The sequence below is a fragment of the Uloborus diversus genome, chromosome 3 (assembly GCF_026930045.1).
Source record: "Uloborus diversus isolate 005 chromosome 3, Udiv.v.3.1, whole genome shotgun sequence".
NCBI classification, from domain to species: Eukaryota; Metazoa; Arthropoda; class Arachnida; order Araneae; family Uloboridae; genus Uloborus; species Uloborus diversus.
In genome coordinates, this window is record NC_072733.1 from 173214005 (window position 1) to 173238533 (window position 24529).

Below are 24529 nucleotides of genomic sequence, written 5' to 3' on the forward strand. Positions count from 1 at the left end.
GTTGCGAGGGCTCTTGTAGGACTTAAACTGGAAAATATGTCTGACTGCTAGCAAATTCAAAATTTACTTTTCGTTTTGTGGGGGGGGGGGAGGAGGGGGGTCATAAAAATTCTTATTTGTATATAAACTGTTTTAAGATTGCAGTATACATTAAAACCAAGGGCTCTGGGGTTTTTTTTTCTACTCCTAAATTCTTCCCTTCATTGCACTACTGTGTCTGACCAAATTTACTAATTAATTAAGTAAAATTTAATTTGTAAACGTACCACATTCTATCAGATAGCACATGAAACGGAATTTAATAAATCTAGAGAAGTACTTTCAGATATTTGAACCTATTTTAACTTTATAGCATTTTAACTGATTTTTTGAATAACTCCCACTGAAACAACTTCCCCTCTCATATCATTTTTTTGTGTGTGTGTGTGAGTCACACAGCAAAAAAAGTTTAAATTGAGTTTTGCTGAAAGCATACTAGTTACCATGCAAGACCAAAATTATAGAATGTCGACTTTCCCCGGTGATTCACCAGAAATATTTGGTCTTTCGTTGATGTCTTTGCAACGTGAACGTTGATATTTGCAGGCTAATGTCAACATTCACAAAATTTCCCACTTTCACAGTAATGTATATATGTATCATAATAACAGAACTAAGTTAAGCTTTCACTGCAAGATGATAATTTGGTTATTAACTTACCTTGGCTTATATTTACGTTTTGCAATGCACATACGGAAATTCTTCTGAATAAGAATAAGCTTTTGTTGACGGTACAGGATTTTATTTTTTACTGAAAATTAAGGAAACTTTTGTACAAATTCATTGAGAGAAACAAAATGAATATAAAACATTTTAGTAACTATTATTTAAATATAGGTTGGATAATTTCTAGATCAATACATTTTTGCAACAGATATGACACAACTAATAGAGGCCCAGTTGGGTACACATTCTTTTATAACACACATTTAAACCATAACCTAAAATTTTGTTTGCCCCGTTTTCTCAAAATACTTTTTTCTAAATATATCTCAATGCAGTAAAACTGGTTTTTATAAGAACGTAAATTCTGGAAGTATTAAATCACTGAGACATCTTGAAATTTCAACCACACTACATGGGTGAATTACATCAAACATCAATTCCTTACACAAACGTTTAGTCTTTCCTTTTTATTCTCAGTAAAGTTCTTAAATCAGTTTCTAACATTTTTATTAAATTTAAATTTTTCTCTTCATGTAGTAATAAAAAATCTAGGTAAGTGGGTTTATACATGAAATACACTGCCAACTCAGTCAAATCCAGCCGATTAGCACTCATCAGCTCGGCATAGGAAGTGACTAAGCTGGAGGAGGAAAACCTCTTAAGGAAGCCAAGAGTGCCAAACAAACTGGTAGCTAATATAGAATTGGCACTGACCAGACGAGTGAGTGAAGCAATGGTTTGGTTCAACTCGAAGACTGAAGGCAAGGCATGGTATATTCAGTAAGTTACTGCCCTATAGCCAGGGCTAAGGCAGAAATACATGAAATACACCGCCAGCTCAATCAATTCCAGCCAAGGACTGCATTTTTGTGCTTATCAGCACTCATTAGCTTGGCATAGGAAGTGACTGAGCTGGAGGTGTATTTCATGTATTTCTGCCTTAGCCCCGGCTATAGGGCGGTAACTTACTGAATATACCATGCCTTGCCTTCAGTCTTCGAGTTGAACCGAACCATTGCTTCGGTCACTCGTCTGGTCAGTGCTAATTCTATATTAGCTACCAGTTTGCCACTATTTGTTTCCTTAAGAGGTTTTCCACCTCCACCTCAGTCACTTCTTATGCCGGACTGACGAGTGCTAATAAGCACGAAACTGCAGTCCTCGGCTGCAATTGACTGAGCTGTTGGTGTATTTCATGTATTTCTGCCTTAGCCCTGGCTATAGGGCGGTACCTTACTAAATATACCATGCTTTGCCTTCAATCTTTGAGTTGAACCGAACCATTGCTTCGGTCACTCGTCTGGTCAGTGCTTATTCTATATCAGCTACCAGTTTGTTTGGCACTCTTGGCCTCCTAAAGAGGTTTTCCACCTCCAGCTCAGTCACTTCCTGTGCCGGGCTGATGAGTGCTAATAAGCACGAAACTGCAATCCTCGGCTGGAATTGACTGAGCTGGCAGAGTATTTCATGTATTTCTGCCTTAGCCCCGGTTATAGGGTGGTAACTTCCTGAATGAGTGGGTTTATACTTCAAAAAGCTAATTAACTCTTGATTAGGTAGATAAAAGTGCTAAGAAAGAAGATGCTGTTTAAAATTTGGTATTCCATCAAAGTTTATGAACCATCATAAAAAATATTGAATACAAAACTTATTCACTGAATTCGTTTGGCTAAAAATATTCAAAAATACATTCTCTATAAAGATGCAGATGAGGAATTTTTGAAATGGCAAAACATAATCAGAGCTAAACATCTTCCAGTTTTTCATAATTGAGAAAGTTCTAAAAATTCATGAAAGCATTATGATACAATAAATTTCAAGATAATGGGTTGAAAATTTTATGAGAAGGTACAAGATTGTAGTAAAAGTAATATTAGTTGAAAAATAAAGACATGGGTGATAAGTTTCCACCTAACACTCTTCCAAATTGCAATCAATGGATCAAGAAAGTATCTCAAAGGAATTTTGTTATAATTAATTACAGCACTACGCAACAATGACTTTATGCCTAAAATAAAATTATCAAACACCAAGCTTATTTTTAGCACTTATATCCATAACTTTGAAAACATAGGATTTTGATGTGACAGTTCAATGAGGAAAATGACGCATACAAAATATGATAATGTTAAGTTTCATTAAACTGGTATGTAAAATTTTAGCTTGGCTTTCACTACCTCAATAAGAAGTGGTCAAAAAAGAAAAATAACTTAGAGTTACTTCTATATTCCAGTTTTATCTATTCATAACTTGAATTTTATGTTAGTTTCCTCAGTAGAAAAATGCCTAGTTTCTTGTTTGTTTTCCTTACAATGCCATGTTCTTAAGCATCTCATTACAGCAATTGATATACACACAGTGACCAAAGAAGACAAAGAAATTTTCGCACACAAGTGAGATTCACGCATAAGCGAAAACCTACGACTTTTAGTGACATCATTCTTTTTGACTTTTAGTGACATCATTCTTTTTGACTTTTAGTGACATCATTCTTTTCGTATGCAACCTGCTCTCCCCACTCAATGTCAATTACAAGACTAAAATTCCACCTCCTATTGCACACTTGTGCGAAAAAGAACACATTCTTGGAAGAATCCGCACAATGGAATAAAGGCGTATGGATGCATTTCAAGAGACAGAACAAGAAGGGAACAAATCTTCAGGTAAGCAAAGCGTGTATAGGCGATTTAACTAAAACTTGAAAAAAATTTATCCCGGATAAGTGAAAGGTGCATTTTAGGTTTCGCGTATAAATGAACACTAGTTAACATTGTTTTATTACATTGCTGGCTGGGCCCGTGAGAAAAACATGTGTAAGTGATAAACGTGTATAACAGAGGTAGCGTATAAGCGAGAGATCACTGTAAGCTTATTCGTAAAATACCCCTTATGCACACAAAATGAGTCTGTGAAAATGTTTTTGCATTCAAATCTATCAACAAAAACAAATATGTAAATCAAAAATATTTTCCTTAACTTTGCATTACATGCAATATTACAGGTTGGATTTGCAGATGCAAAATACAACCATTTGAGCAAACGGAACTCTTAACAGATTTTTTCTCACGGGCTTTAACAGCTTTCCAACATAATTAAAAAGTTACAATTCAGTAAGTGTAGTTTTACTGAACAGAGTTTGTGTGAAAAGATTATTTGAAAATAATGAATTAACAGCTAAAGAGCAAAATATATTTTTCAGTAGATTAACACAGTTGAAAACAAATTAGAAAAAAAGTGAGAAATTAGTGGTTTTGTGAACTTTTATACATAGAATAAAAATACAAACACACATACATTAAATGACTGATACTTACATTTTATAACAGATAAAGCACACCAAATTGCTTTCTTCCACCTTGACACCAATAGCCATTTTTGTACTTTTTTAACTAGAAATGCCAAGTTCTTTGGATCCGACTTCATGATTTGATCAAATTCAGCAAATTTTCCAGGCCTGAAGAAGACTTTAGTCAATCCAAAACAGAAATCATTTTCATTTAACCCAAGTGCCTTGAACAAAGCCTGTATGGGAGAAAATTCGAGAAGTGAGGAAAGTAATATGAATCTGCACCATGAACTTTCTTAAATCTGCCAAACCTAAAATCTATACAGGATTTGAGAAATAGACAATCAAATTTGCAACTATGCACTGAGTAGGAATTTAATATGAAAATATGTTGCTATCATAAATTTTACATTTTTAGCATATTAATTATTCATCTCTCATTTAAAAGACTTATTTCTACACTTAGATCTTCAATTGTAAAGTGACACTTAAAAATATGAAATGACTCAAAATAATAAAAATAATTAAAAAACTCAGGTTTAAAAATTAAGGAAGAACTTACTGTTCAAAATAATTTTACTATGCATCCTATATTTTTCTTTTACATGTAGGTCAGGGATTCTCAAACTTATTCGACTCATGGCAGCACCCTTTAAATAATTAGTCCATCTTTGTTATATGCATATTCATATCAAAATTTTTCTGGGGTTTGGGAGCCTTATTGAAACAAAAATATTACCAATACAGCAACTATGCTTACTTTACTGGAGACTGAAAATGTAAAAATTTTGCTTCCAAAATGTCTGATATAGGGATCTTTCGTATTGCGGCAGACATCAAGTCTAAAGTTTCATTCTTTTTTCACTCGCTGTAACATGTCACAATCAATCTTAGGAAATGCGGTTGTGATCTTTAGGCATAAATCTTTCTAATCATGTGGCTCATGGTGGCATAAACTTACCATCTTTGATATAATGCTGAACAAATTTGCTTGCAGTTAGGCCCAGAGAGCATGGTGGTCACAGAAGAAGGTGATTGTCGTCTTCAGTACCTCGTCAAATCCAGTGACTGGGAAGCTTGTTATTGAGGAAATGGGGAACGTCTGTCAGATAAGAGGAGGAGATGTCCCATCTTGTTGGAAAATGAATAAACATTGATGGTGACATGCTGCAGCAAGTGACAGAAGAATTAAGTCTTACGACTTAATATCTGCAGCATTGCAAAAGGTTTACAGATCAAACATTTGGGAAACAAAACTTGTACAGTTTCTTTGTTCAGTAAAATCAATAATGTTGCTGCTGTATTGGTTTTATGATTATTTTAATAAACCTCCTGAAACCCGAAGAGAATTGCCACAAAACCTGCACTCATTGTGGTACTCCTTGCCAATTCTTGCGGCACCCTGTTTGAAAACCCCTGATGTAGGTATTGTTTTCTTTTTAATGAACATAGTTTTGCAGTGAAACATTACAAGTGTAAGGAATACATTAGTGAGCTGAAATTTGCAAAAAATCTAAAATATACAGATTGTTTGGTCTTAAGCTCTGCAGATTTCACTGAGTTGACTGTTTTGAATTAAAGTACAAAAAAAAAGTTTAAAATTTATCAACTCAAAACAATTTTTATGACTCAGGCCAAAATATATTTGAAAAAAAAATAAATAAAATATGTTCAATAAAGCAAAGCTCACATTTATTTACCTTGCAAAATAAGCGCGGATCTAGACGAGCAAGATCAGGAGGCAAATACTGTTTATACATTTCATACAGATCAGAAAATTGTGCACGGGAAGGATATCCTTGTTGCATCAGTTCTAAGACAGAAGTCATCCCTATAAATATAAATAAATAAATAAATAAAGAGAATAATTCTGAATGCTGATTAAAAAATTGTCACCTGCAAACCAAGAATTATTTGTACCTGAACAACGCAGTTGAATGAGAATCTGATTTCCCTCAAAGCAATGATGCACCATTCTAAAATTTGGTTTAATACAGCGTACAAAATGTGTACCAGTATTTCGTAATTTTGCCATCAACTCCTGCAATTGACTTCGAAATTTACTTCCAACACTGTTGATGTTCAACTTCCCTCTTGTCTGCCGAGCAGTTGATTCATTTTTAAATAAATTTTGCACAAATACATTTTCAGCTTCCAACATAACACTTTCTAATGATGCATGCAATGCATCATTATTTTTCTCAATGAAAGAAACCTAAAATAAAGAAATAAGTCAATGAATTTTTAAACTATAATTTGCCTTTTCACACAACTGAGTTTATGAAGGTGAAAGAAAAGCTTTCAACTTATTTATTTTCCACTCTTCACAAGAACAAATACCACTTTAATCACTTAAGCAGTCCACTTTTTAAATAGCATAGCAGTCGAAAGTGACATTTCTATGCAGAACTTAAGAGTCTTGAGATATTTTTAATGCTAAGAGTAATTCGATCAGAAATAAGTAAAATCAGATTATTATTTTCAAAAATAAGTTTATTTCATTAATATAAAACAAGTTTTTTCAGAACTACAAAAGCCTTCTTTTTCACATATCTCATCACAGATTTTGTAACAGCCATACCACTCTCAATTGTCTAAGGTTCTAAATTATTTTGAATATATTTTTAATGATGAAATAATTTTTTGAAAACAAAGCATGTCTTTCATGTGAAAATAAAACAATTAGTTCACATTAAAATTACATTAAATTAATTATTTCACACTGTTAAGCATTATAATTCATTGAGTCCCAACAGTTAATGTTTTTTTCTTTAATTGTAATATTTTAAGCTCAAGCATTTTCTTCAAATTTACTCCCAATATAAAATTTCAAGCCTACATAGCTGAGAGAGTGCAGTTAAATCTAAGAAAAATACAGTACAAAGAACTTAATTTTGACTAAATAATATTGAAAATTGAATTTATTTTACTTTTTAATCATTGTTCAAAAACAATGGCAAAAAATTCCAAAAATCACCCTTTATCAAACATAAGAATTTCCCTCTTTGCCACCAAAAATGAAATCATTCTGTAATTTTGACCTATATCTCCCCTCTCTCCTATTTTTTTCCCCATTAACATATGATTTAAAAAAAAATTGAAATTCAAAGAAACAAATATTTACTTACTGTTTCATAACAAACCGCACCAGCAAAATGTCGGATTAAAAACCCTTCATTGTCACGGATTTCTCTGTGGTACTTGAGCTTTGATTTTCTTGGAACATCTAAGCGAAAATGGCTACTATTTTGATTATGAACATTACTAGTAAAGTGTGTATGACTAGATTTTGGAAGTTTACTTTCCTCATCAAGTAGATCAAAAATTCCACTTCCTTTATTTTCCAGTAACTCTGCAAGTAAAGTGATAACATATGTCAATAACTAGTTTAAAAACTTATTGAAAGTCACTATAGACATGTTTCAACGAATGAATGCGAATGAGTGGCACACTGAAGGGGGGGAAGGGACATCCCCAGTGGCGTAGCTAGGGAGGGGCGGAGGGGGTGTTCCGCCCTGGGCGGCAATTTCCCACTTTCGAGGCGAAAAAATTCCACACAGTTTCCCACTACTGAAATCATGTTTTGGATCTACTACTGCAGGCAAAAAAAAGGTCTTCAAATTGTAAGGTTTTGGTACGACTATGGTAATAAAATTACTCTAATAAAACATGTTTAAAACGTCTTTTTCTTGTGGACAATCTCAGCACTATTGTTTGTTTTTTCTCTTCCTTTGCCTAAAGCTACAAACTGAAAGAGGTAGCAAGATAAAAGGGAAAGGTGTAAGGTGGACTGTAAAGTCAACGGACCATGTTTTTTTTTTTACTTTTAAAGTTAACTATTGTGGAAGAAACAATAAATTTAATAAGCTTTTGTTATATGATGAAGCTACCACTTTATTTTAAGTAAGTTCCTTAGAAACCACCTTATTTAAGGGGGGGGGAGTTTTTTTTTAAAGGAAAGTGACTACAAGAGTAAAAGGAGAGAGGTCATAAATGGTGGGTGCTTTCTCTATCATTTGTAAGATAGAATTCTCTGTTTCCACAATTGCTTCACTATGACAGAATAAATTTTATGTAAATTTTATAAAAACACTTATTCACAACTTGAATAATAATAATTGCTTGCTTTACTGTTTATCAACAAATTCCTTTAAACAGAGAGTTTCACATTTAGTCATTCATTTTACGGAAAGGATTTTAATTAGAAAAATGATCTACAGGCAAAGTCTTTCACATTTACATCAAAAGTAATGATTTTTAATGTACAACTTTTTCTTCCCATGAATCAGAGTATGGTTAATCAAATGTAAAGGGCCTCTTTATCTTATCGTAATCTATCAGTGAAAAAGAGAATCCAAATTTGATAATATAGAAGCATTGGATCTAGGGAAGGGGTTGAGTCTTGCTCATACCCTGGCTGGCAACTTCTAAGTTTGTCAACATTAAGTAATTCGCTCAAACACGGGTCCAAAAGGGAGTTACAAGTCCTTTTGAGAAACCAAATTGACCCTAAATTTGCATTTCTAAAACTTCAAATTAGAAAAATGTCGTCGAACTTTAAGCTCCTTCCTACAGTCACAAAGCTTAAAATGCATTTCCATGACTTTAATTTTGAAAAATTTCCAGAGGAGAGCCACTTACCATCCCTTTCTCCCTTAACTTAGCCAATCATAGCCTAAAACAGCGTTGTAGAGAGATCCATTTTCAATCCCCCTTTTTTTTACTGTCTAACCTTGCCAAAGATGGCTTTAAAATGTGTCACGAGGCCGGAGATTTTTGATCCACCGAAGACAGCTTGAAATTGCCTTGTTAAACTCTCAATAAATGTCACATTTTTCGAGAAGAGCAACCTAACCTTCCGATCCTTTAACATCACCAAACAGTTCAAACGTGAATTTTAGGCTTTGAGTCCCGAAACATTTCCAAGGTACAACGCCCAATCTATCCCTTTACATCTCATCTTTTAGACTAATATTGAGTTTTTAAAATTAAATACCAACAAACTCCTGACGGCGGTCAAGCCCTGACCTTTCCTGTAACGTGATTAAAGAAAGTCTAATTATTGTTGAAAGTTGTGTATTTAGGACATCAAATTTGAACTTTAAAATCCCCTTCTATGTCTCTAAAAATAGATTAAAGTTGGTTTTTTGAAACTTAAATAGACATGAAACTTAAATTTCAGAAACATTCTAAGGTAGGGACTTCAAATGTCCACGAAATCACCTAACGTCATCACAGTTGACTCCAAATTTCTTTTTTTCGACATTTCTGCGGGAAGACCACAAAACCTTTTTCTCTCAGTGATGAAGAGCTTAAAATGAGCAACAGTTTCGAAAAAGATTTCAGGTCGGAAAACCCTCTCCAAACTCTCTCTCACAACATTGTGTTTCAAACAATGGCTTAAGTCGCGCTTTTAGGGCGTCATTTTCAAAAAGTTGCAAGGGGGGACGGGAAAACCATCTGATTTCCCAACATTTTTGGGAACGTTTGGAAACTTATGCCGTTAAAGATTGCCTACATTTGAGTTTTTGAAACATCGGCTTCGGAAAATATCCAGAAAGCTCCCGAACATTTCCTATTCTCTTCAACGTCATCAAAAATAGACTAAAATTGATTTCAAATTTGAAAATATTTCTGGAGTAGAATCCCCTCTTTATTGGAGTTAGAGGAGGTCCTTACACTACTAGATACAGCCTAAACTTACATCCTTTTAAGTTTAGTTGAATAGCTTTCTGGACAGCGCCCCCCCAACCTTTCCCAATCTTCACATATCCAAAGATAGCCTAAAATTACTTTAACATTTCAAGTTCGAAAAACTTTCTATAGAAGTCCGGACCCCCTAACATCACCAAAGAAATCATAAAACTGATTTCAATTTTGAAAAAAAGAAAAAAAATTTGGAGCGAGTTCCAAGCCTCTTTTCTACAAGCGTTACTAAAAATTGCTTACAAATCCGAATATTTAATTAACTTTTGGAATATTTTGGTGGGGCTCTGAATTCCTTTTTTTTCCTTCTGCAAGAAAAATAAGAAGGAAAAAAATAAGTTTCTAAGTCCTCTCTAGATGTTTCATTACACTATACTAAAAGGCATATTCAAATTTTTACCCATTTGGTTCTTAGGACATTTTATACTATTTTATTTGAACACCCCTTATGGCTGCAATTTTTTAATAAAGTACCTAAATTTATTTTCAATTTAAAGTGCAAAATTTAAATAAAGTAATTTTTACTAACAAATATTGAGTGAAAGTACTCAGCTACAAAGAAAAACAAAATCAGTTAAGTTTATACAAAATTAAAGTAAGAGTGGAAATTGCTCGGATACTAACTTACCTATGCAGTCCTGATTATCAATATAATCTATTTTCCTTACATTTAAACCTTCCTTTTCATACAAGGCTTGCTCCTGTTTAATAAAACAATAATAATAATCATCATCTTCGAAAAAAAAAACTCTTAATAGTGCCCAGAATACGGAGTTTGTCTTAATATGAAGGACAGGATGTAGTAAAAATATTTTGGCAAATGTTAAACTAAGTTCTTACAACCAAAGTAAAAAAAGAAAAAGATTGTCAAACTAATTTTTAATTGGCGCAAAAATTGTTCGTAATTGCAAGTTTTTTTTATATTGAATTGCAATATTGTAGCTTATTGACAATTTATCTTCACGGAATTATTATATCACTCACTCGATTTTTGTCCATTTTAACTTGGAAATCAATTACATAAAGCTAAAAAATGCTAATAACTCTCAAAAAGTTGTTTAGCTGGTTTTTATAGCGTGAAATCGGTAGTTATAATGAAAGATAAAAGCATAGAAAAGAGTTATGCATATAAAAGAGTTTTCAAATGTTGAATTTAATTTTACATGAGAAAATTAGAATTGAATGCTCAAATATATTACGGTTTGTAGCGTGCTTAGTCACAGTCTATTGATTGTTTGCTTTAAGAATTAGCTTTTGCTTGCAAAACTTATTTTTAAGTCATTATGGACCATCCTTTAAAACCACTTCAAGACTAGCTACAGCTGTTTTCGTTAATTTTTAGCAAGAGCAATAAACTAGAGAAAAACACATTTTACGATACCAAATAATAATAATAATAATTCAATATTCCTCAATTCTTGAAATAGGATGCATTACCATACAATTGCATCAGGCAGTGAACTTGATAATGTAGAAAATTACTACAATGCACTAAAAATTATGCTTACTTCTTTTAAAATCCGTTCATTAAAAAATTGCTGCAGTTTTTCATTGCAGTAGTTGATGCAAAACTGTTCAAAACTATTCACTTGAAAGTATTCTAAAGAGAGGATATGTTTTAAAAATGAAATTATGACTTTGATACAATAATAAAAGTTTGGTTAATAACATTAATTAGTAGATAAAATGTGAAAAACCAACTTCAAAGAGATAATTACTCAACTTGTATGCAAGTATATATGAGATTTCATTATTTTCTTGAGGTTTTTTTAAATAGCATTGGGGAAATGAAGAAGGAATTGAATTGACATCATCATAACTCTTTATCAGACTAAACAAAAATACAGTAAAACCTTGTTAAGTCATCACTCAAGGGACCAAACATTTTTGACCATTTACAGGGAGTGACTACTTATGTGGAGAGAGAAATTTAGGAAGAAAAGAAAAAAAATGCCTTACAAATACTTTCAAGAATAGCTGTAGAATTCAATGAGAAAAACAATATCTTATGAAATCAATGTCTTTAAATTAGTGGAAAATAAAAAATAAAAAGGGAGGGGGAGACCATTTGTTATAGTTACCATGTTATATTTTTGCCTATTTATACATTACACAGGGTTGCCAACTGCAGCGCAAAAATAGCGAAACTCCGAAGCTCTGCAAAAAAGTTATCTTGCTCCGCTTGCTATCTTTACCGGCCGTGCGTTTTCAAGCATGACATAGTGTTAAAAGCTGTTTTATATTTATATGCTAGTGCTTAAAATGATTATCAAAGCTGAAAACAAATTTTAGATAGGTGGTTTTAGTTTGTTCATTGAATTTTATGTAAAATACCAAGCTGATCCACAGAATTTTAAAATGCTCCTCATAATCACCACAGATGCTCCTCAAATTGTTTCCCAAAGGTTAGCAACCTGGCATTACATAATATTAATAACAGCTTATTCTAACGTACTCTCGGTACATTAAAACATTCCATCAATGTGTTGACTTATGAAGTTGTTTTCTGAAAATAACTCTCTTCTAACATACTTCAAGCTTAAAATTCTGCTTTTGTTGTAACTTGAACTCATGTTAAATACTGACAAACTGTCTCCAGGTATTATATTTTGTCTGTCTTGCTGGGTGAGTTAGATTCATATTCTTGGAACAAGTTTGAGTTGCAGTAAGAAGTATGCTTTGAATGACCAGAAGGGAGGAGTTAAGATTAAAAAAAAAAAGACTATCACACAGCATTTCATTTATTTCCGACACTATTTTCTAAAATCCGATAAGAAAAAGGAATTTTAGAAAACAATTTTTGAGTGACTAGTTAAACGGGGTAAAATTGAATTTCATGACCAGTAAAGGAGGATCATTTTACATTACTTTGAATGAAACCTGGTCAAGACCAAAGGAAAATGACGACTTAAACGGAGTGACCACTTATCTGGTTGACTATTTATTGAGGTTTTACTGTATTATAGCTAATATCAATACTGTTCCAGTAAACCAGCAATACATTTTAACTGAGTAATTTCAAGTAACATCTTAATACTAATTAACTTTGTAAGTATAAACACAAAAATCATACTTTAATACCAACATACATGCATGCTTACATAAAAAAAGACATGTGCTACTTTTCAATAATTTATAAAATTATCTCTGACAAAAAAAAGGGTATTAATTCAAAACTTTCAAAAGTTTAATTGGAGTTTAACTGAATATACATGGCGATTATAGTTAAAGTTTTGTTTTCAAAATGCTCTAGTTTTAAAACAACTGATTAGAGGAACTTCACATTTCACCAAAACAGTCATACGGCAATGGGATTTTGTTTGGCGAAGTAAAAAAAAAGGGCCCAAAACGTGCTGATAGACGCTGCAGTCAGAGTAATTTAAGGGGAAAAGTCTATGAGACGGATTTGTTAAACACGGAACTGTTGTTTGTTAAAAAGATACAATCAATTCTAAGGGTTTACAAACAATTTATAAGTATTTACAGTGAAAACAGTGATATTGACAAGAGAAAAAGAGGAGTTAAATGAATCAAGCCCCTTGAGGATGAATTAGGTACAGTAAAACCTGTGAAGTTGACCACCCTTGTAAGTTGACCACCTGCATAAATTGACCATTTTTTCAGGCATGGAATTAGCCTTTATCATATAAATCAACCTTTGTAAGTTGACCACCTGTTGAAGTTGACCACTAAAGTAGTGCATTGCAAGTGGTCAACTTACACAGGTTTCACTGCATTAGTTGTTCGATAAGCCATCTGCCTTGATCAGCTACTGGTAACCGGAAAAGAAAAACGGCATATACCACACCAGATTTATATGTGCTGACCAGACTTAGATAAAATTAAAAGCTTTCTGCAAACACAAATCTTAACAGGAAAATTTTCTGCAAATATTTATTTTACCTAACTTCCCCTTGAATAAAGAATTAAATTTATATTCAAATATGAAAGAGGCCCCCTCCCCCCTCAAAAATGCCTCAAATCATTTAATTATTTTTTTTTACAATAACATATAGTTTCTGCTATTTTTCACCAACAGAAGAAAACTGCCAAAACCATTATTTTTTTTCACACATGTGCTTTAAAAGGTTTTTAGAGAAAGGCTTCAACAGAAATAAACTGGGATCTTTTTAAAAATTCCCTTTAAATATTTTTTTTAATTAACATTAGCAATTTGAAAAAAAAATTCTGGAAGCCAAAAATTTTCTGCGAATGCCATTCGCACGTTCGCCTATATTATGCAAGACTGGTGCTGACTGCAAGAATGTGATGAGCATGTCAGGTCTTAGTAATTAGCATACCTCCACAACAGCCACTTAAATCCTGAAAGCGCCATCTGTTGGCACATTTTGGAACTATTTTTTTTTTCCTTTCCCAAACAAAATCCCATGGCCTGATAACTGTTCTGGTAAAGTATCAAGTCATTCTTACCAGCAGTTTTTAAATTAGAGCAGTTTAAACCATAACTTTAGTTATACCCTGTATACATGCAACAAATTATTAAAATTTCAATAACAACCCATTGTTACAAAAACACTTAGAAATCTGAAATGTGAAAAGTTAAAATGTACTTAGAATATCAAAACCATCTACTTTGCACATACCAAAGCCAGCAATATCCAGTACACCAATGTAATAAGATGATGAACTAAATGGAATGCTTTTGTTGATACATTGCACAATGAAATCGAAAAGGCGTGAATACATTGCTTTTGCTAAAGCATCTCTAGCATTTTGAGCTTCATGCACTTTCAAAGGTACCCTACAGAAAAAGTAGGTTACAAAACTTCATGCACAAGGCTGTTTGAAAACACATGCAAAAACAAGGCATTGAAAATGAATCTCTAAAGTGTCATAAACTTTCATGGTGCAGAAAAACATAAAATATAAAAACAATTAAGATTATACAAAAATATTTTTGCAATAATCATGCAAATGTAAATAAAAATGAAACATGCACCCAAATGTTTAATCATATTTTTTAAAAATCTAATTTAAAAACTGAAATGGAAAATAAACAATCTAAGATGGAAACGTTAACTTCATTGAATTAGTAAAGAATAAAAAGCATAACATAACACTAATGCATAACATGAACAGAAACACAAAGAAAAAAAAAATATTATGTACTGTAAGCTTTATATAAATTAAAGTTGAAATAAAGTGTTTTATTTTAAAAGAGGTAATTACTTCTTTCCCAATAACTTATGAAAAAAATATTGTCTATCATTTCCTTTGAAAGAATGTTTTTTACAGCACTTATGTATAGCATTTTAAAAGCCTTACCTAATAATACTTTTCTTAACAAGTTCTACTTTCTAGTTGCGCATAAGTAAATTCAAGGGAAAATGTGGTCAATTGCTTTACATAGGTCTTCTAAAGTAATTTTACAACTTAATTAAGAAACATAAAAAAAGAGAGATTTGGCACAAAATTATATAGTTATGAGAAAATGCAATACGCTATTGAGAAACCCAAACATATGATGCGACAATTTAAAGAACCAACAATGTGACAATTTAAGTTCCAATATTTGAATTTCCCAGAAATAATCCACATTTGGTCAAAGCAAAGTTCAAATTTTTCCATTTTGTAGACAGAGATCAAGCAATACAAACATCAAACATTGCTGAGAAATAAATTTCACAACAAAAGTCTGAACCTTTTTGTACAATTAGGCAAGAAAATCCAGAAATTATGCTTCTAGTAGAATTCTGAATCATAAGGGTGGTGAAACTAAAGCTTTTGTGTGTGTGAGCAGCAGCTTATTAAAACCAGGTGAAAAGAAAATATGAAGTCAAATATCAAATAATGTTTCAAATTTTCATCAGCACTCATTTGATCACATCATTGTATAAGATATTTTATGATGTATTTTAGAGATGCCAGTCAAAAGAAAACTCAAAAACAAGACGGATTTTAGACTTTATAATCATATGATTTAACTTAAGGGAAATAAAAATCCAGAATAAGAAACCATATTTTCTTAAAATAGATATCTTTTTAGATATATCTAAAACTCAAAACATTGACCCAGTAGTAGTAGGATAGTAAAAGAATTGATTGAAAATTTGACAACAAAGTATATTAAAGTATGCTTCTGAACTAGTGTATGCTTTTTACATAATCATAAATGGTTTTTGATGTTGTTATTTGATATGGTTACGAACACTTAAAGAGCTTCTACATGATGAAAGGAGATACAGTATAACCCCGACTAAACGATTATCAAGTGCCTGGAAAAAGATATTGTTAAATCAAGGATATCGCTAAATCTGGAGAAGTGAAATGTATCATTAAATTGAGGAAATTGTTAAATTAAACTTTGCTGTACTACAAGAATTTGGCAAATTTGCTTCTCTAAAGAGGTACAGTAAGCATGTAAATTTTTAAAGAGATCATTTTTATTATTTAAGGAGATTGGTAACTATGCTGATAGGATCATGCATTGTAAGGATAGGAATAAATTTTAAGTACTTTGTCTGAATTCAGTAAGGATAATTGAAATAATAGCTATCAGATAACATTGAGAATTTCTAAAAGATTTTTTGCTTGCACTAAAGCAGCTAGAACATGTAATAATTGATTGGCCCACAGGTAGACAAAGCTAGAACTTAGTTTATAATGATGATGATATTTGGGATGTTGTTGACTTCATAAATAACTTTTTTCCACTGTTTTTGAATTGTCCAGCCCAGTGGTCGCAAAAGAGCACACCATTTTACAAAATTGTCTAAAAACAAAAATTCTGTTTAAAACCACAAAAATTGCTAGACATAGTGTTTTGTTCTCCTATCAAAGATCACAGCTATCAGCACTACAATGATAGCTTTTTCTGCTGACTCAATTTCTTATTCAAATCATTCGAATTTTCAAAAATAAGATTTTTTGTTGGATTTTAAAATGCCTAATTCGAGCTAAAAACAGTGAGCCATTTTTCTTAATTTTCTTTAAGTTATTCAATCATGATTTTGTAAAAGATTCAAATTCATTTTTTAGTGCATAAACATGTTTTTCTCATACTAGGTGAGCTGTGTTACCAAATGGAGAAACACCCTCTGCGAAAGAAATGGGGGAAAAAAATTGACAGTAAAACCTATGGGTACGACAGGGCTGTGGAGTCGGAGTCGGACTGATTTTGTAGTAAAGGAGTCAGAGTTGTTTATCTTGATTTACGCATAAGACCTACTCATTCCAAAATAACTGCTACTGGCAACTAGATGCCTTCTTTATTTTTCCAACTTTCGCTTTCAGTAATAGCTACTTCTGCTGACCCGCTATTTAGCCTTTTTAAAAAAATTTCTTTAACTAATAGTACCTGTCAGCAAACTGTTTTCTTGCTTATCCTTTACAGAAATTACTTTCAAATAAAAATAGTAATATGTTTTTTACTTTTTTCTCAGTTATAAAATAGTAAAAGGAATGTATCCATTGAGCCAGTCGGTACCCGTAGTTTGGGAAGAAACTTCTGAGGATGTTCAGCAAATTCAAACAAGTGTTGGCACGAAAGCACAAAACCAAAAAATCCAATAAAATATATCTTTTTTTTTTAATATTAAGACTATAAGTTTGATTCTCACTAAAAAGTAAGAAATAAAATAAGTATGTGATTTTTTTGTAACAACCCTCAATAATTACAGTTAATCTTAAAATCTTCATTTTAAGGTTAACTCTAAAGCAGCCAATTAAAATTAAAATTTAAAATTGGGAGAAGAAGAAATACAGGTATAGTAAAAGCTATTTGTACAAAGCTGTATCCCGTCTAATTTTGTGTACAATTTGCTCCAGACATACATGTACACGGCCACTATCCACAATATAGTGCCCTACTTACGTTTAAATTTTATAAATAAAATATATATAACTTAATTGTCATTGAGGATTTTTTTAGAATTATATTATTTATATTTATCATAAACTCTGAAATTAACTTGGAGAGTCGACCATCGGATGAGTGTCACCCGGGGCGGACCTACCCCTCTCAAGAAAGGTTTTTTGACTTTGCAAAAAAGCTTTTTTTTTCTCTCAAGTTACAGTTTTCTAACTTGAAAGCACAAGATTTGATCAACATCTATTTGTTAAACATTACAGAGGAGCAAATTAATTGTTTTCAATTTTTAAAAAATGGGATTTTTAAGTAATCTCACTTTTAAAATCTTATCTATTGGAAAATTTGATTTTCAAATTGTATTTCTAACGTTGTATACATCTTAGGCGAACAATAAAATACAACGCGAAAATTTCATGAAAAGGAATTAATATTTTGATCTCTGTTTAGAGGTTCCCCTCCTCTCCTGAGGGGGGAAATTGAAAAAATAATATAAGATAAAAAATAAATAAAGCCGGAGTTGGAGTCTGCCATTTTTCTTCTGACTCCGCAGCCCTGATTAATTAAATCCACTCATAATGTTACTTTATATCATTAAAAAAAATAATGACTCATGCCGAAAAGGTAATACAGTGCAGAACCTTTTATCCGGGAACCAAAAAACCGGGAAACCAGAAAACCGGCAATTTTTTTCCCCAATTTTCCGCCATTTTTTTAAAATACGCATTTTCGGCAATTTTTGAAAACTAAGATCTTTTTTTTTTGAAATACCTAAAAGAACATGAACGGTAACTTAATGAATATAATGTTAATCACGTATAACTTGAGAAAATGTTTACGAAAACGAACTTCAAAGGATTATCATCCTTTACGAGGAGCAAAATTTCCGGAATATTTTCTTGAATTAAAAAGTACACTCGTAAGTCTGAAATTTTCGTGTTTAATTCCAACTGAAAACTAAAGAAATGAATATTGTCGTATTCTAATGCAATATTTTATTTAATGGCCTTTAATTAAAGCCGTTTAGAGCGTAAGTGACGTCGCAAAAGTGCGGGAAACGCTGGAAGCCAGATTCGAGAATTTTCCGCATAGTGTTCGTGGAACTTAGAAATCGTTAAACGCAAGACTGTAATAAGGCTGCAAGAACTCACAAATCAAATTTCTATTGATATTAACTTAATGCAAAAGCAGTAAGAATCAAAAACTACCGTAATTGCAAACAGAAAATCTTTACAAATAATTTTAAAAGAAAGAAAAAAAAACGCGTTCATAAAAGCAAATTCTTTTTATACACTACAGTAAAAAAAATCGCACATTTACGTTCCGACTTTTTTCTTGCCCTTCTCTTCATTTTATCATTAGCGCTTTTTAGCGATCCAGAAAACCGGGAAATTCAGATATCCGGGATAGCGATGGTCCCAAACTTCCCGGATAATTGGTTCTCTACTGTACAAACTGAATATCATTTTAACAGTTAACATAAAGAGGATTCAAACTTGATACACAGTGTAGTATGAAGATTTTGTCAAACCCCAAGAATGTTTTCTTTCATATGAAAAGGAATAAAGTGACATATGCTTTGGGAATTGATAATTTTATCCAAAATATATAGTAAAGTGTACAGAGGAACTTGTGGACATTATCTCAAACTTTTTCAACATTTTTAATAGTTTGAGAGAGGTGTCACAGACTGGAAACTAGCAAAATAATATTATTATTATTTTTTAAGAGTAATGTGAAAGATAGTAATTATAGATCTGTTAATGCATCATTTATGATTTATAAATATTTGAAACCTTGATCAAAGATGTGCAATTTTGAGGAAATATACAGCCTGTTGACTGATTTGCTGTATAGTTTTAGAAAGGCTCCTTTGCAACTGAAACAAGGCTTCATGTTAAAGCATTAATTTCGACCAAGATAAGAAGAAAAAACTTCTAAAGGAAACACCTAACAGTTCCTTGCTGGAATCAAAGCATGAACTGATAATATTTGTATTATAAGATATAGCAGGAAAAATATAACCATACAACATTATAAGTACACTCAAAAAAACAAAAACAAAAAAAAAAACTTGCATGTAAATTGTTCCTTTAGCACCTCCTTTACTTGTTTGCATAACCCTACTCAGTAAACTTTGTCGAAGGTACTGAGAATCAACACCAAGTAAATCTGAAACAATGAGCAGCACATCAGCAGCACCAGGAGCAAGTCGACACCCTCCTTTGCAGTCATCAGGATTATCTTCAAAGCTTACATTTCCCAAATGTAAAACAGCAGCAACAACTGTATAAATGCCGTGTCTTTCAGAATCACTAAGTCCTAAAAAGAAAAATTGCAATTCTTACACATGGTCAAACTTTGGTATGAAATGAAAAAAAAAAAAAAAGAAATATCTTCAACAGAGTAATTGAGTATTTAAACTAAAATTTGAATTGTGCAATACTTACCCATGTTGCTTAAAGATTTATCTAAACTTTTGAAATTTTTAACATCATCTAATATAGGATCATACAATGAGCCTTTTTCTGACTGATCAGCAGAAATTGATGAGTTGCTTAACATCTTTGCAGTTTCTTGAGATGTGAAATATTGTGTGCATCCTTTATTCAGATACTGCAAAAATAATAAAATCAAACAGGAAATTCAAGTGAACTTTAAGTGCAAGAATTCAATTGAATTTTAGCTAACTCCAATACAAATTCAGATAGTATTTTAATTTTCAAATATGGGTAAATAAAGTATTGAACAGCTGACTTTCATTAATTTTTGAATAGAGCAATTGTTTAACCGATTTTGATGGGAAGAAAAAACGATTTTCACAATTGCTCAAAAAATCTAGGGAGGTGGGGGGGGGGGGGGGGGAGAATTTGATATCTAACTGAATATAGAATAAGACAGACAATAATTATTAAGGTAAAGGTATCAGTAATGATAAACTTAAGTTACTATAAATATTTTCAAGAATTCTGTTATAAAATTATTTATCCATCAGAGTGTGAACCTTCATGCATCATTATTAATACCGATAATGGTTACAAGTATAGCTTAATCTAAAAACTATGAATAAACCTTTACTTTCTCTATGCTCCAATAATGGACCCTTAAATTCAGTCACTTAAATATGTACTTATTCCAAAGGATAGTTTTTTTTTTGTTCTACATATTCAAATAATCAAGAAATAAAATTATCAAAAAGTGATTTAGGAGCTTTCGAAGTGAAACTTTGTTTTATTAATAATAAGCTAACGTTGACAGGAAAGTAGCTAACTGTAAAAAAATCCGCTTAATTATTTCAAGAAATGCAATAATAGAGATTTAAACAGATATTCTTCAAACTTGACATTAACCAAGTTTATGCTATATGGTTCTTGTGAAAAATATTAAAACTTACTTGAAAATGATCAGGACTAGAAAGCTTCAGTTTTCTTTTCAGCTCAGAAGGAGCACCTGCGCAAAGCTGGTAAAATATATGATAATTTCTCTCCCCTCTACTTTGAGAACAAATTCGACTTTTTTCCAGTAAATAATGACTAATGAAACCACCAACAACTGAAAACTGGTATAATAAAAATAAGATGAATAAATATAAAACTTCCAAAAATCCTAAGTGAATTATATCATGTAATAAAAATCACACATAAAAACTTACTTTGTTGCTAAAATGGATTTCAATAAATTTTCCAAATCGGCTACTGTTATTATTCCGCATCGTTTTTGCATTACCAAATGCTTCTAACACAGGATTTGCTGAAAGAAAAATATATTTCATTAAAATAATATTTTGCACTCAATAACAGCTATACAAATTAAGCTTGCTAGAAAATAGATATTGCACACATACTATCTACATTTATATGTGTATGTGTGCGTGTAGGGGAAGGTCGTGTAGCTCGGGCATGCATGTACCTTGGGCACCCCCTGCTATCTCTGTCATTCGGGAAGGGATATTCGTGTGAATGTGGGAAATTGACACGCATTTTGTGGCAACACTGTTCCTGTATTTTGTTCACTTCATCAGTTGCCATTTCAGTTTTGTGTAGTAATATAAGAAACAAGTGGTAGGAAGTCATTTTTTTCTTGCCCAATCACCTGTGTTTTTGGTGAGGTGTAATTTGTTTTAAAATTCAGTGCTAGATTATTTAGATACTTTGAAATGTGCGCTTCACGATGTGCTATTGGATTTTCTGTTTTGTTTACAACATTTTGCTGTTTTTTTCAAAAATATTTTGAAAGTCACTTTGTGTACCTTGGTCATACATTTTGCTTGTACCTTGGGCATCCAAAACAGGTGGGTAGGTGGATGCTCAAGGTACAATAAGGAAACAAGTGGGAAAAGAGACAAGGAAGATGGGGGATTTCAAAAATCCTTACTGATGCACTCGAAAAAATGATTTGATGAAAGCTTCACAAGCCAGAAAATGCAGTTTGAAAACGAAATAAAAAGACCAATTAGAGGAAAAAAAGCTTAAATGTGACAAGAAGAGATCAAAGAAAAAGATTGAAGAAGAAAGTTCAGAAGAAGAAAATAAGTGGAGTTTGTCTAGCGAACAAGATGATGGCCAGATGGAAAACTATCTTACAAAATTGATAGCAGAAGATCAGGAAACACAGACTCAGGATGAATGGATCGAGGGGGAGTGGAGTTTTACTATAATCCAGCAGAAAGTATTGGCAAATGGTTCTAGTATCTTTCTCCGATGGCAAACGTACCCAAATTTTACTCGGGTCAGGTGCATGAAGCTAGCCGAAACGACCGAAATACCATGAAATTCTTATGAAAGAAAAAAATATGTTTTGATATGACATTCGATTGGAGACGTTTGTACAGTGAGAGTTGAAGATGTTATAAAAGTATTACACCAACCTCTGGTCCACAGAGGAGGTGAGATCCAATTTAACATTACTTTTGATGGGATCACTTTTTATTAGCTGCAATATGAGATAAAATCACAAAAAGTGATTGACTAGCTTGTTGCCCAAGGTACAATCAAGGGTGCCCAAGATACAACCCTTGATTGTACCTTGGGCAGAAAAATCATTTTGAAAACAATTAACCAAAAATCACCTAACAAAAATTTTTCAAAATTCCAAAAATAAAGAGAAAGCTAACAAGTGGAGAACCCGTAGAATAAAAAACCATTTGTTTTATAATGCGTTAACATGCTAAAAATTAACACTAAAAAAACTCCCCAGGGTACACGACCTTCCCTTACAGTGAAATCTGCTAAGAAGTTTTCCCACCCAATAAGTTATTTTACTTTTTCTACAGTCATCGATATAAAAATCATCGAAAATATCTTGTGTTTTCTCTTCGTTTTTCAGATTTCCCACTCGATAAAAATTAATTACTCTTCTTCCTCTTGGATCTTCACCAGCATATCCCCAGGAGTGGCTTTTACTATTGAAATCCCCCATAACTGTAATGTTTTTAATTGGAATATTTCTTAAAAGACTTTCGAGATTACTTAGAGGAATTTTGTACATCTTCTGTTGGCATTACTGAAATAATAATTATTGAATCTTCCTTGAAATTTGCCAAGATTGCGATATGGTTTTCTTTCTACTCTATTTTAGAAACTATATTTGAGTCAGTACTTAGAATAGCAGCTTTTTTACTTAAAGAGTAAAAGAAAAATTCCAATTCACAGGTGGTTCGGGTTTTTGATAGTGTTTAAAATATGGTTCTTGAATGAGGAAAAACTTTGGTAGCATTTGAGTTGATAAAAATTTTTTAAAATGTCGACTTTTTTGTCTCCAAATTAAGGAATTTCTGTGAAATTTTGTTTACAAATGAAATTGAAGAACAAAATTAAAATTGTTAAAAAAGTGACATTGAGGTACTTCTGTGATCCTGACAAATTTTGTGCCAAATTTATGACTCTAATCATAGAAAAAGAAAAATGAGCCAAAATAACAGAAAATATAAAATGTGATTAAAAAAAAAGTAATACACTTAATGTGTTTTTGTCATAAGCATAAAATCCCCATTATTGAAATTATGAAATTCTAACTAAGAAGTTAAACATCATTCATAAAAAATCCAGCATCTTATGAAGCTATCCAATAAAGGGTTTAATCATTTAATAAATAATAACCAGGAAATCAAAACCTTTTATGAAATTTCAAAGACTGAATAATAAGGAAGTAAAGTATTTAAGTTATCAAAACTAAACACTTTTGAACAAATCGCTCAAATTACAGTAAAACATACTGAGAAACAGGACAAAGTTAAAAAAGCACATGACACCTAAATCTGGATCATGTTTTAAAGAACTTCCCTTCATTCAATTTTATCTGATGAAATATTTGGTAGAATTGAAATGAAGCAGAAACATGACAAAAACTTGTTTTGACCTGATTAGGTTCGTCATTTCATTAACTGGGGGGGGGGGGAGAAAAGGGGGGAAGGGAATGCACTCAAAAATGTCATTTTGAAAACAATAAAATAGTCGCAGTGAAACTTTTGCGCTTGTACAATGTATATCATAAAATTCTTTCATGAAAAGGAATAGTGTTGCAGATACATTTGAAATAAAGCAATAATCTGCATTTTGACCCCTTTTTTTTTGTCCCCCCTTAACTCCCAAATCCGAAGCTCAAACTCTTGGGACTTTTTGGTACGTTATCTCCTTATGATACTGAATAGCTTGGTATAGGTGTACTTTTTTTTTTTTTTTTTGAATGTTCGGGTCATGACCTAATTTGACTGGACTAATAGAGGCAATAAAAAAGTTTAACTAACGTTTGATGTTTAAAGTGGAGCTACAAAGTTCCACATCCTTTCCACAATACAAGAAAGTTAAGACATATGCAAGAAAAAATAGTTTTTTATTGCATACCTCCAGTGAACTTTCAGAGCACATGTATGTAATTTTATGACAAACAACTTCAGTTTTATTAATGTTCCAAGCCCGTAAGTTTGCTTTTTAAGAATTTAACTTTTACTTATCTGACTTCATCCAACGGTGTAGTTTAAGATTTTCTCTTGGACAAAGTATATA

At 32.1% G+C, this 24529-nt stretch overlaps 1 protein-coding gene across 1 annotated transcript in view; it reads right to left on the reverse strand.

The window, feature by feature from the left end:
• LOC129219293 (unconventional myosin-VI-like) overlaps positions 1-24529 on the reverse strand; it is a 92028-nt gene that overhangs the window by 45343 nt on the left and 22156 nt on the right. Inside the window, exons 7-18 of the mRNA XM_054853632.1 lie at positions 21178-21296; positions 20920-21084; positions 19976-20141; positions 19604-19847; positions 14302-14459; positions 11206-11297; positions 10326-10398; positions 7120-7343; positions 5912-6206; positions 5692-5822; positions 4020-4227; positions 700-790 (exon numbers count right to left, since the gene is read on the reverse strand). Of these exons, the coding sequence (XP_054709607.1) occupies positions 700-790; positions 4020-4227; positions 5692-5822; positions 5912-6206; positions 7120-7343; positions 10326-10398; positions 11206-11297; positions 14302-14459; positions 19604-19847; positions 19976-20141; positions 20920-21084; positions 21178-21296 (1966 nt within the window). The remainder of the gene's footprint in view (positions 1-699; positions 791-4019; positions 4228-5691; positions 5823-5911; positions 6207-7119; positions 7344-10325; positions 10399-11205; positions 11298-14301; positions 14460-19603; positions 19848-19975; positions 20142-20919; positions 21085-21177; positions 21297-24529) is intronic.